We start from the raw sequence: 14,173 nt of genomic DNA, 5'->3' as shown, positions 1-14,173 counted from the left end.
TTTTCAGCATTTTATTTAGAATAGTACTGTTCCAACAGTATAGTTCATTGATTCAGATTTTAACATCTCTTTGGGGTATAACTGTTCTGAACTTTGATATGTGCTACCTCATTGATGTCAGCTCCAGTTTTTAAACAGAAGCTGAACAAGAAATACTAAATGTAAAAGTCTATAAATATATTTTTACGCATTGTAAATGAGATGGAAAATGTTAACCACTTCAACCACTGTGAAAGCTATAAATCAGCTAGTAGACACTTCTCTGCTTGTTACTGCTGCTTATCGAGTATTTTCTTGCAACTTGCATGCTGTTGAATCTCAGAAACATGTTGCTTGGAACTATTAGCAGTACAAAAAGAAAAATAACCATTGTATATGCCTGAAATAAGTTTTATCCACACAGGCAATGCAAGATTAACATGAATTGAATAATAATAATAGAGTTGGGGTAGTAAGTATAAGGAACAAGATACTGTCCAAATAAAAAGAAAGATACAGTGCTTGTTTCAACATGTTCTGAGTCTTATGCATATAGATGAAAGACATTCTAGCCTCTGTAGTAATCATGTCACTATGTTGTAACAAGAGAAGAAAGAAATTGGACTCACTGAACTGGTTTCAGAAGACAGATTGACTTGAACCAATTTTTTTAATTTAATTTTATTTTTTTGCCACTCCTTGGTTAGATTATGCTCTTATTTAATTTGGGATATTTTCAGCCACAAGGACATACGGGCTAGCTTCAGCATATGTCTTTGTAAGGTGAACAGTAAACAGTAGCCAAGTAAAACTGGGGTATCGTAATCATGCTTGCACCTATTAACCAAAGGCCTGATCCTTGAAACTTATGCATTTTAACCTTGTTTCCTGTGTTCAGAAGACCCAGTAGATATTTAGTGTTTACTATTATGTAAAATAATACAACTTAATTTTATTTAATGGCATTATTTAATCTAATTCTAGGTACATGAGGATGGGCATTTCCAATGTAGTAGCTGCTTTCCCGCATAACTACCCATGGAACATGAAAGCTAATTCTTGATAACTTTCAACAGCTTTCCCCCATAATAAGAGCTGTTCAAAAAGGATGTTCTTTTATTAGAAAATTTCAGTATTCCAACATTTTTGGAATGTAAATACAGTGTGGATGAATTATAAACTACTATCATCTCACGAAATGGGGCTTTCCATAGTCTGCTCATTAAATTGTACTGTTTCCTTTTTATTTCATGCATTTTATGAACACTATGAGAATTGGAAACACCATAAGTGGGGACATCTGCTCTGTATCTGGTATCTCTACAGCCATCTTGTTAAGATGATGTTTTCTGGAGACAAATAGAAAGTGTTTTTGCATACTTTACTTTTTGTGGTTTGCATGTTTATCTTAGATCTTAACTGATAGCCAGCATTTGCTCTTTTTTTATTAATTTTTAAAGTGCTTTTGCCTGCCCTTCAATTTTAGTGCACCTAAAACTGGGAGGACAAAATGTATGTGTCTGTTAATCAGCAGACTTAAGATATCTGCATTCTCTCAGCTGTCACTTTCTCTGCAGATTCTGGAGCATTTGAATCGTCTTTCATCCTCAGTTTCAGAGTTGTTCAGGTGATCCTCATAACTCTTTGTATGATCGTGGAGAAGTGTTTCTGGCATGAAAATAACAGAACAGTGTTCCTACTATAGGCCAACACTTTCCATCTCTTGCAGGCACACTTTTTTGTGTACATTCAAGAAAATATTGGAAGGCTGGTGGTAGTTCATTTTTCTTTCTAGCCTTATGTCACCGTGAACATACTTATGCATGTAAGTCAAGTGCTGCACACTTATACCTTGCGAGTACTTTCTCTTTTATACTTTTAGTAGTAACTAATGGACAGTGGCTGCAAGTCAAGTTGCTCTTTTGATTTTTGTAGATTAAAGATCTGCCAGATCAAGCTATTGTTCTATTAAGCTTAAAGAGACTTATGATCTCTTGGAATACTTTCCTTTTCCTTTTGATTTTTTTCCCCCATTGCCTTAGGAAGAAAGTTTTAGAAGATCTGTCTGTCCCTCATTCAAACCTCAGTTTAGTCTGGTTCTGGCAATTGTACCATGCTCTTTCAGAACAATATTTTTTAAATAGGAACTTTCCCTTAAGTAATTCATATCTGACTGCTATCTGATTTTCTCCCCTGGAATCTTTAGTGCTTCGAAAAACTCTGTTCCTCGCTTATTTCATTTATGTCCTTAGCTCTCTGCATGTAAATGACCTGAACTTCAAAGCCCTAAATACCATTTTTTTTTGTTCATTAGTATTTTCCTGTACAAAACCAGGATATAGAAACAATGCTGTTGTTGCATCAGTTCCCTAGAAGCACTAGTCTTAACATTTGGAATTTGTTTTTCTCTGAATCAGGTATTCTTTATGAATCATGTTGGAGAATGTCTTCTCTTTCCTTTTACTTTTGTTGGTATGTCCATTTCCAGTTTCTTGTTCTTGCTTAAGAAACATATTTTATAGGAAGGAAATACTTTAAAAAGTGGGGTTGCTGGTGCTGCATGATCCCACTTGCGCTTTTGATTTCCAAAAGGCATAAGAAGGCCTGAAAATGAGCAGAATGAATCTCTTACAGGCATTATTTTCAGTCTTTTCTGGCTTACAACTGAATGCTGCTGCTGCTGCTGCAGTGATAGCATTTTATTTTTAACAAGGGGTAGGGCTTCTCTCTACAAAGTCATTTCTCTAGTGAAGATTCTGTCTGCAGCATTGGTCTTGGGAGTACTGTGGAGGAAACAAGGTGACTTTTATGGTGTTCTTTTAAAGCAATGTAGTCAGCCACATGTGCTAAAAGCAGTTGTTGCAAAACAACACTTCTTCCTCTTTAGCATGTGAGCTGAGTTCCATATGCTGAAGTCAAGAGACTAGAGGGAAAATGCACTATGGAGAATGACAAGACATTTATCTAATATGAGTTTTCTATATGTGATAATGGCTCTTTAAAAGTCTTATAACATGTTCATGGAATAGCAGCTTAATTCTCAAAGGAAATCTGCTGAACAGAATGGTCAGAGAATTCTTTCAGTGCATCAGCAAATTTCCCCTATAGGAGACATGCAATGATGACAAGCTATTGAACTGCTAGTAGCAAAATCTTGTGCTTAGCAATACACAACATTTTCTAAAGTCTCTTGGTTTACTCTTTATCCATTCTCTTCCTTGTCTAACAGAAAAAAAAAACAATTGTGGACCCTTCCCTTTTAGTTTCATCGTTACTACTGAGAAACTTTTTATAGCTTCTATAAGGGAATACCGATTTAAATATTACACTTTGTCAGATTTCTTTTTAATTTATTAGGCTTTACTGGCTAGCTTCTGGGCTAATTAGCCAGCAGATGGTGCTAAAGCACTAGACCAACTTTTTTGGTAGGCATGCCACAAATTAGCTCTGCACCCTTCCCAAGTGCCACTATAATCCCTTTCCCCTGCCTAATCTGCTGCTCTGGTTTTTCTGCTTCTGCTTCCTTCCCCGTGTTCCGTGGTGGATATGCTATTTTACTTTCTTCTTCCTGCCCTATTTGCTGTTGGGCTGCCTGTTCCCTCCCTGATCTGTCCGGTGCCTGTGTCACAGGCTGGCCACCTCTGTGCGAGAGCACTCTCGATTCTTTGCAGACAGTGCTACATCCTTCTTTAACTCTTGTGCTTAAATCTTTGCAAGCTTTGAAAAGTATGACTGATCTTCCATCTGTAAAATCAGTGGGTCTACTTGCAGAGCTTTAAGTGTGATGTACATGTATAAGTTTTTGCAGTATTTAGACATTTCACTTTGTCAAAATTTTCATACCTCTAAAAATACTAATTCTCAATTTTTTAAAGGCATGATAAAAGACCTGAGTGTGGTGTGCCAATTTCAAGAAGCTCTGTCTTTCAAAAACATTTTGATCAGTGTTTTTCTTGGTGACATTTTTCAAGGTGATCATTTTGGGTGTCTGTAGAAAAGTTTTTATAACTTAGATATTTAGGAAAATTTTAACTGTAATGTTCTTGTAGACTTGACAAAGAACTGATGGATACCTTCCTTTTTGATATAGTAACTATTACTTCCAAGACTCCCTAACACTTATGCTAGTGTTAAGGGTAATAGTGATAAAGCTGGAATCCTGATTTCCATATACCTTTCCTTCCATTCTATTTAGTTTGATAGTAATTAGGTTATAGGTGGAACAAATGTTGACTGGCCTTGCCATAGTCAGCCTACCTAGTACCCTGGTTCTGCTGTCTGTTTCGAACTATTTGCTTAGGCTGTGAGCCAGGAGGCAGGTGGGGTTAAGGAGGTTGTTTCAGGGGTCAGTATGGTTTAGTACAGGGGTGTCAAACTTACCCAGTCCCCTGGCTCAGATCCAGACCATAGAGCTCCTTGCAAGCTGGATCTGGACCCACCTTCAGACATGGGCAGAGCTAACCCTAGGGGTGTGCGGGCCCTGGGGCATATGAGCTTGTTTTGGTGGGGGAGCGGTGGTGGTGAGCAGCCGGAGCGCAGAGTGGTGGTGTGCGGGGACTGAGGCAGTCACCCCAATTTGCGCCCCTGACTAGGGACAGCTCTGGACGTGGGATTAGTAGCAGCAGGACTGACTGTTTTAGGTGTTGCATTGTTGGCTAAAGAAGTCATGGGGATCAATGCAGCCATTACTAGCCCTGCTGCCATCAAAATGTGCCTCAAATGGAACTCCATACTTGGGTATTCCATGGTGGGCCTTGTCCCTGGATTCCTGCCATCTGTAAGAGCTCTGCAGGCCAGATGACACAGTTTCACAAGATGCTTTAGGCCTGCAGACTATATATTTGACACCTCTCACCTATAGAGCACTGATTCACAGACTTTTTGAACTGGTGGACATAGAACTTATTGTCAGTCCCATGTACCCTTATCCAATTTTTAATCTAAAACACTTACAAAGTTGATAGGGTCTGATATGATCTGGCAGCTAGCTGTGTTACACTTACCTTGATCGAAAACCATAGTTTGGGACCTGCTGACCTGGAGGATTGAACACATGTTTGGGGTTAGTAACTCTTTGAGTTCTAGTTCTAGTTGTGCTACTAATGTAGCCAAGTCAGTTGATTTCTTTGTACAATGCTGTGGGCATAGTTGACACTGAATATTAAAAGCAGAACTGAAAATTTCTGAAATTGTGAACAGGAAGTAAGTTTACTGTTGTATGCAACTCTGAAAGTCCTTTTTTTTTAATTGAATGTGCTCTTTCCTTATGTGTAGGCATTATCCAATTGGTTTGCTATTTGACCTTCATGCATCAAATACAGCCCTTCCTTGGAACATCACAGTGCATTTCAAGGTACAGTAAAATACAGCTTTTAGTTGAAGATAATTCAGCTTCATGAACTATGTGAAATTTTGAAACCAGAATAATTTTTCAGAATTAAACTTCCATCAATTTCTGAAGTATACATGGCTTTTTTAAGGGAAAAGTATGAGTTTGCCAGTGAAACTTCAAACCTTTTGTAAATCCACAGCTGGATTTTTCTGTCAAGGTTATATATCCATGCCTCTTGATCAGTGATTCTCAACCAGGGTGATGCAGCTCCATGGGATGCCTGGAGACCCTTTCAGTGCTATGTTAGTTCTGTTAGGCGTGCAGATGTGATTCACATGATAAACCCAGAGATTTCAAATAGGACAGAACTCTGCCCTGTTGTGGTCTGAGTTCTTTGCAACAGAAGAATTGCTTTATTATTTTTCTGTAGTCAAAAAGCAGGGAAACACTAAGAGCTGGCATTTTCTGAGGGTTGCCTCAATTCTATCCAGGGGTGCCTTGAATCTAAAAAGCCTGAGAACCACTGCTCAAAGGCTTTATGCATTTCTTTTTTTATATGGACTGCCTTGCTTGTAATTTGGATACAGTGTTGTAATTCTATAACCTGATTACCCAAAGTGTTCCCAAGGCACATTTACAGTGTGCAAGAAGTCCGTAATCCCCCATTCATTTTAGGAAGCTATAATTGTCCAATAAATAGGTATAGTAAGGGTGCCATCTTTTGACTCTCTTGTTATCTAGAGTGCTGAGTCTCAACCAGGGTGCCATGAGATCCTTCTAAGGGTGATGCAGGATGTGACACAATATTAGCTCCATTAGGTGTGCAAATGCCTATACATGATTGGCAAGGTGAACCCAGAGATTGCAAATAGGAATCTGTAGTGCGAGAAACATCCTGCCCTTTTTTGGTCTAAGTTATTTGCAGCAGAATAATTTCTCTGTCATAGTTAAAAATGAGTGAAAACTAAGATCTGGCATTTTCTCAGGTGTACCTTGAGTCTAGAAAGTTTAAGAACCACTGATTTAGATGTTCTAGCTCAAGATATGGCTCTGTAATTTAATTTAAATCACATTAAGCTCTTTGTTTCATGATAACCTGTTGAATACAAATCAGTGAAATTGAGTAGAAGAAAAGGCAGACCTTAACTGTTATCTTATGTTTAACTGAAGAAAATTATGAAGAAAATTGTACTTGAACTGAATTAATGGTGAACCTAACTTTTGTTATGCTCTGAAGTACACCCTCCATACCTGAAGTACATATATAGATATACTTTCAGTTCTATGCTATATTAATATTTTTCCTGACATTTGAATAGAAAGATTTAATTTGTCTTTGTTCTGTTGTAGAAATAGGGATTAATATGGTGAAAGAAATGATTTACTGGACTGCCTTTTTTATGTTTAGGGTGAAATGCAAATCAGACATAGGAAATATTTACTTTGTCAAGTTGGTTTGAATGCCCCAGCTAATTGCGCTGAGAGGTATTCAAACAATTTAGCTCTTGAAATCTTTTATAAAGCATTGATAACAAAAACACACTATCTCAGAGGGGGCCCGCCTTTTTGACAGGTAGGTCACAAATTAGTCCTGCATCCTCCCCAAATGCCACTCTGATCTCCTTCCTTTTCCCAATCAGCTGCTCCGCTTTCTGCTGGCTGCTGGCTGCCTGATCTGCTAATTTGGTTTCTTCTTCCTACTCTGTGTTTCCTGCCCACTCAGTTGCTTTATTTTCTGATCCCTCCACAAGTCTGTTCTGTGCCGCACACAGAGGCTGAATGTTAATGTGCTGGGCATCCCTGTGCTGGCTGATTTATTGGAATCTGACAGACATTCCGGAGTGATGCATCCAAGCCTAAATCTATCAGCTGATATAAATACAGCTTTTTCAGAATTTGATAGGTTGTCTATTCCTGTTGAAAAAGTTTTTTTTTTTCCACATAATATTTACTTTAACCTTTATTAAAAAGTAACACAATTACTAGAAAATAAATTATATGGTCAACAGATAAAAGAATATCCAACAGCTAAGGCAATATTGTTTCTGGTTCTGGAAGGAAATAGTAAAGATGTAAAGCATTTAGTTATTTGGTAAAATAAGCTAAATTGTGTATACTTTAAAAAAAAAAAAAACCTTTTGAAGACAGAATGGTATAATCCAGGAATATCTATTCTGATACTATTTTGGGAGGTATGCAGTCTAATTGAATTTCATGTAGTGTATGTAGCCAATACAAGCTTTTTTAGTTCAAAATGTCCAAAAGATACTGAAGGCCCTTGCTTTTCTTAGATAATATGTGATGTAGTCATTGTGCATTCTAAGAAAAGTAGCTTATACTAGCTCAGTTCCTGTATTAACCACATCAGGAGATTCTGAGAATCTAAATGGTGTCTATAACTCACCTTTGCAGATAGTTTGAGAAAGGGGGTAATCAGTTGTTTTGTTTTCTGTATTATTATAATTCATGCTTAACAAACAGCTACCAGTTATGTGGGCTTTTATAGATGTAGTACCTTATGGGGTATACAGCCTCAAAATCTGCAAGTGGGAGGGAAAGTGAAACTGAGGAACAGATTTTTAGGTTTATATCAGCTGATCTGCTTATGAGAATCAGTGTAATAAGTTGTCTGGAAAGTATGTACTATCTCATTCTAAACACGAATTTTAAATGCGGTTTTTCAACTACAGTACAAATTATTCCTTATTGAGAACTACATACACACATTGCTATTGTGCATTGGGCAGTTGGGAAAGTGTGTGTTAACCTGGATATCTCAAACAACTCTACAGACTTGCTCAAAACTTGCTTTGAAAGGTGAGAAACCTCTTTGGGCTGGTAACAACTCTACTAAGCTTCAACACAGGGAAAATTATAAAGGGTTAGAAAAGGGAAGTTTGTACTACACCTACAGGTATCTTTAATGAGACCTCCTTTCTAATTCTAGCTTGCTGCTTTAAACCTGTAATATGTTGAATTATGTTTGTTAATCTAGCTTTTATTGCATAATGTAATAGTTTTGCTAGTTGAAATGAATTTTCTAGGTATCTTAAGATGAAGGCATTAACCAAACCTACATGTACTCACCAGAAGGGTTGTAAGGGTTTTAAAGTGTTGCAATATCTCATCAGAAATGGATAGTTTTAAGAGTATAATTTAAGCCTAGATTATTTAGGTTTTTTTAGGTTTAAGTTTGCTAATAAGTAGCTCTGGTAAGTTTAAAAATTGTAACATTTGTGTGAGTTCATTAAAAATATTTGGATGCTATATAATTTATTAGTCTTGCCGTATGCTATTAATTTCAAACTAGCTATGCTGTGGATCAGTTAATTGATCAGCTGTTTTCCCTCTTAGGTCTAGTTATGGGTGTGATTTTTGTATTTGAGTAAGTTTTTCATTTTTTTGATCAACTAGTGTGTTAACAGGTGTTGGATAAATTAGAACTGACAGGTGTTAGGTGGAACAGTATGAAACCAGACTGGTGAAACTTTGAAACTGATATCTTTTTTGGAACAGCATCATAGAAATGTTCAGTTAGCATTGCTGTTTCTAAGTGTTAAGAAACCATGATAATGACTGCTATGAAACACTAAATGCAAAACCAAAAACAAAACAAAACAAGACAAAACCAAAGAAAAGCCACTCAAAACCCAGGGGCTCTGAATTAACATTGTGTCAGAGACCAGCTGTCAAACTTATTATAATTGTCCCAGCTATCTTTAAAGTCTTTAAAGAAATAATTTGAAGATAGTGTCTTCAAGATAATCTTAATTATTAACCTGAGTATTCAGCAAATGTACAAAACACAAAAAATGCCCCTTCAGCCACTAGAGCAGGGTTTCCCAAGGTGTGTCATGCAGGCCAAAGTTGGCCTGTAAGCCCCTCTGATGCAGCCTACCATCTAGGATTGCCCCTTTGAAATGGCCTTCAGAGGCAAAACTTTGGGAATCCCTGTACTAGAGTTTTGGGGACAGCCCATTATTCTCTGATATGCCTATCTAATCTCATCTGCCTCTTACAGAGACATTATTCTTCACATCATTCTTATGCTTTTTCCAACTTCTGTTTGGGCTTTTCCATGGGTGCAGGCAGACCAAACACTTGAACCATTCCAAGAACGTCACTGATGAGGCTGGTTCACAGTTGTCCTGGGTTAGAGGTGTCTACACATAGTTACCTTTTCAGCATTTCAGTGCTGTCAAACCGTGGCCAGGGAGTGATAGTGATTACCTAGCCCAATTGCATTTTTCTGATTCACCTTCTTGCTAATGTTGAGTTCAATAAAAAACCCAACATTCTTGCACTTACTGAAATCTGTGTGATGGTACCCTGACTGGGAGTGCCCAGGTATATGTGTAGGGCAGGGGCCTACTAGACCCTTGCTTCTGGGTTCCTAGGAGTTGGGCTGCAAGTGCTTTCACGGATTTTAAAAAGCACTTTCCCCCAAACCACTTCTCTGTTAACTTCAATGTCTGGAAATTGACCAGAGCTCAGTCAACCCCAGGCTGATTTGAGGGTGAAGGGGTGGCCAGGTTGGGAGGGGCTAGATCCAGGTGCATGTCTAGCCTCCTCTTAAAGACTCCCAAGGTAGGGGAGAGCATCATCTCCCTTGGAAGCCCATTCCAGATTCTGGTAACCCTGACTGTAAAGAAGTTCTCCTTGATGTCTAACTTAAATCTTCTTTCCGTCAGTTTGTGGCCATTGTTCCTAGTTACTCCAAGGGGTGCCCTGGTATACAGAGCATCTCCTATTCCTTGTTGCCTCTGCCCCTCCCGCCCCGCTATGAATTTGTAGGTGGCCACAAGATCACTTCTCAGCCTTCTCATGCAGAGGTTGAAGAGATCCAGGGCCCTCAAACTCTTCTCCTAGGGCTTTGCCTGCAGGCCCCTAACCATATGAGTGGCCCTCCTCTGAACTCTCTCGGGGTTGTCCACATCCCTCTTGAAGTGCAGCGCCCAAAACTGGATGCAGTATTCCAACTGTGGCCTGACCAATGCCGTGTAGAGGGAAAGTATCACCTCCTTGAACCTGTTTGTCATGCACCTGTTAATGCATAATAAAGTGCAGCTAGCTTTACTGATTGCTTTGTCACATTGACGACTCATGTTCATCTTGGTGTCAGCAATGACTCCGAGATCCCTTTCCGCTGCTGTGCTGATGAGAAGGTCCTCCCCCAGCCTGTAAGTGTCACAGATTGCTTTTCCCTAGGTGCAGCACTTTGTAGTTGTCCTCGTTGTACTGCATCCTATTCTGTTCTGCCCACTTTTCCAACCTGTCCAGATCCGCCTGGATTCATTCCCTACCTTCTAGTGTGTTAACTTTACCCCATAATTTGGTATCATCTGCAAATTTGGATAGAGTGCTTTCCACGCCCTCCAAGTCACTGATGGAACTCTGCTTTGAAGTAAATTTTGAAAAGAAAACTTACTTTATCATCTTATCGTTTTCAGACTCTGACCATCCTCATGTAAGAGGAACAGGCTTTTTGTCTGTCAGCTTTGTCATATACAGGGTCTTCATAAAGTCCTTGTGCACTTTAAACTTGAATAACTTAGGTTGTGCACAAGGACTTTATGAAGACCCTATATAGACATTACAGGTCTAAATTACAAAAACCTTCCTTTCAGAAGGCAAAAAGCCAGGGTGGGCAACTATTTCAGCTGGAGGGCCAGTTAATGAGTTTTGGTGAGCTATCGAGGGCCACACACAAAATCTTTTAGAAGATATTTTAACAAATTATAGATAAAATTCAAGCAAGTTGGAACCCTGCATGCTGGGACAAGAGCTGCCCAGCTGCAACTTCCCACCCCACCTGGCTGGGCATGTGGTGTCTAGCATGCATCCTCATGGCTACTGCCTTTTCCTGTGTGCTTCCTGCTGCTAGGAGCAGTTGAGCAGGAGGACAAGCCACTGAACCTGGGGGGAAGAAAACTGAGCAGTACCCAGGCAGCTGCAGCTGCACCAAGAACAGCTCTGCTGGGAAGCTGTGCATGCTGGCCAGGCCCTAGGCAAGAGCACAGTGTGGGCTGCTCAGGCAGGAGTGGGTGGGGCTTGGCCCCATGTAGAGTGCCACAGGTGCAACCGTGGGCTAGATTCAAGCAATTAGTGCATGCCTGCCTGTGGGCCAGTTCCAATTGGTTGGCGGGCCGAATCCAGCCTGTGGGCCATATTTTGCCTACTCCTGCCACCGCTGTACTAAGCCCATGCCTTCCCAAGAATAATGGAAGTTATCTTTGGGAGAGAGTGCCTTCATTTCGGCGGGTAATCTTTGATCACCAATCTCTGGTTTCTCTGGCATAAAGAAGAGTGGTTTCATAGAATTGCCATCTCTTCCTTTTAACCTTCTTCAACAAGCCAATGCAAAGAGTTAAAAATGACTTTTTTGATACTGAAAATTTCAGGTAGGGTTGTCACCACATTACTTCTGTGCTAGACTCTCTAAGGCTATATCTCAACTATTTTGTGCCCTTTGAAATTGAAGGGATACTTATGTTATCCATCCTTGAGTGAGATGGGATGAATCTTTATGGTTCCAGAGAATTCTAAGAAGACCTGATTTGTTGCTAATGTTTCTGAAAGCCTTCAAAAAATAGCTCTCCCTTGGTAGTTGTCTTTATCAGGGTCTGGTTCTGAATCCCATTTCTGAATTCCAAGCCCTACTTTTAAGGTGAGCTTCCTCAATATCTGTTTGCCTACTTGAAAGACAAGAATTATCATAGCAGGTTATGAGGGGTTCACAGTTTGGCATAAATTGCACAAAATTTCATGATTGTAGTTCTTTCAGGAGGATTTTGTTTAGAACATTTCCTTTAGCATTTCTAGGGTTTGGGTCTCTGCTACTCTGCCTCTTTGAGGAGGTCTTTAATAGGGTACATTCTTAAGTAACAAGATTTTCCCAAGAAACATCCAATCCAAGTCAAGTCCTCAGCACCTAACTTGAGCCTTTTGATTTTAAACAATCTCTTTATTCAGTCCTTGTTTTTACATGGAAGATAGCCTTCTTAGTGATCTTTGCAATGAGCCAGAGTTAGAAAATTTGTGATGTCCTTCTGTAAATCTTCATTTATGGTTTTTCCTAAGGAAAAGTTAACCCTTGCTACCATCCTAAAGTAATTTGTTCTTTTGCTGTCTAGTAAGGACTTTTTTCCCAAAATTTTGATCTTCCTGTCACTGAAAATGAACATCTTTATTCTTATCACTGAATGTGAGCCTGTGCCTTTTCGTGTGGACGGTAGGAGGGACCTTTGTGCTTAGGAGTCTGGGAGTACATTTTGATCCTTCTTGTCAAAGTGCTCAATTGGCATCCAAGCCGCATCCTTAAAGGTATACCTGGAATGATAGCACTTCTTGTAATCTGTCTTTTTCGTCTTTGAATTTAGATCTCATTCCTTTTAGAGTAACAAAATTGAAACTATAAAACATGAGGTCTGGAAGGCTGTACATGCAGGCTGTCTCTTTCCCCCCAGTCTAGAGTTTTGTAGGCTTTGGCCCCTTTACTTTTAGGTGTCGGCACTTCCTCTATTGTAGGTAAGGAAAGTAGGGTAATGAAGGCCTGATTTGGACGTTCAGCTCAGGGACCCTCTGTTAAGCAGTAAGGCGTGCATCTTAATCATGTCTTGCTGTTTCCTACATTTTCTGTTTCTCAGCATTTTTCAGCACAAATCTCCTGTAGATATGGAGCTGCTTTAGGACACTTCCTAGCCTCTCTCCTGCCTCCTCATTCTGCCCAGTCTTCGTTCTTTTTTTTTTAATACCAGCTCTTTTTAATCAGACATTTTAGTCACCACTAGAAAGGTACTTTGCCTATCTAGTAACCCTTTCTGGACTGCTACCATATGAGCCTATTATGGGGATTTGTAAAGGGGAAAACAAGTGTTCCTGTTTTGTCCAGTCTCATTTGATTTGCTTCTTTACTTTTCTGTTGATCATCTTTGTTGTTAGTGTCAGGTCTGCTCAGTCAGACATATAAATGTCTCTTCAAGAAAGTCATGACCATCATACATGAAAGCAGAAATTTAGTGAGGTAGATCAGATAGTCACTATCAACAAATAAGGGCCTGGCTACAATATAACTATGGGCAAAGAATGTTTTTCTGTTAGTCAAGCTTATCCCACGCCACACATTTATGTGTCTGACACATTAAAGGTGGATTGATTAAAAGTTGTAAAATTTTTTGATTGCTAAGCAACTATTATTTGCAAATTAACATGTTTTTCCTTTTAGGAAAGGAAAGACTGAATGGGATCAGCAGTTGGATCCAAAGTTAGGAAAGACTGAATAGGATCCACAGTTGGAAAACTTTCTGTTTTCAAAAGTAGTAAATCAAATGTCTGTAGTCAAGTGAACTGGAAATGTGGATTGTGCTTCTGTAGCACATCTTTGGTTTTTTTTTAAATGTAAATCTTTCTATTAGTAAACCAAAGGCTTTAAGAACTGGATAAGATTCGTGACCTATACTTTGTCTCCATGCTTCTTGAAAAATAATTGTTTTGTGTGCTGAATCATTCCTTTTGTTAAGAGTTCCATGATGTACTTATTTCTTTTGGTCTGTCTTCTGAATTTTATTGTAGAATTTTCCAGAAAAGGACCTTCTTCACTGTCATTCTAAGGATGTCATTGAAGCTCATTTCATGGCTTGTATAAAGGAAGCAGATGCCTTAAAGCACAAAAGCCAAGTCATCAATGAGATGCAGAAAAAGGATCATAAGCAACTCTGGATGGGGTTACAGAATGGTAAATGCAGCCTATCAATAACTAAAACCTAACAAGCTGTTTTTTGTGTTAGGTTTAATTTTTTCAAAATCAGGATTTTTCCTATTAAAGTGATTCCCCCCTCCCCCCCATTTTTTCGTAGTAAAGTG

At 39.1% G+C, this 14,173-nt stretch overlaps 1 protein-coding gene across 5 annotated transcripts in view; it reads left to right on the top strand.

Annotated features, from left to right (window-relative positions):
• Positions 1-14,173, top strand: part of ATG5 (autophagy related 5) — a 151,404-nt gene that overhangs the window by 32,727 nt on the left and 104,504 nt on the right. For all 5 annotated transcript variants that reach the window (XM_025199236.1, XM_006019809.2, XM_025199237.1 and 2 more), the window contains 2 exons: positions 5,254-5,332; positions 13,883-14,045. In XM_025199236.1, the coding sequence (XP_025055021.1) occupies positions 5,254-5,332; positions 13,883-14,045 (242 nt within the window). The remainder of the gene's footprint in view (positions 1-5,253; positions 5,333-13,882; positions 14,046-14,173) is intronic.

Source organism: Alligator sinensis, unplaced genomic scaffold (genome assembly GCF_000455745.1).
Source record: "Alligator sinensis unplaced genomic scaffold, ASM45574v1 scaffold313_1, whole genome shotgun sequence".
NCBI classification, from domain to species: domain Eukaryota; kingdom Metazoa; phylum Chordata; order Crocodylia; family Alligatoridae; genus Alligator; species Alligator sinensis.
Note: the sequence above shows the minus strand (reverse complement) of the source record. Positions and strands in the feature narration are given on the sequence as shown.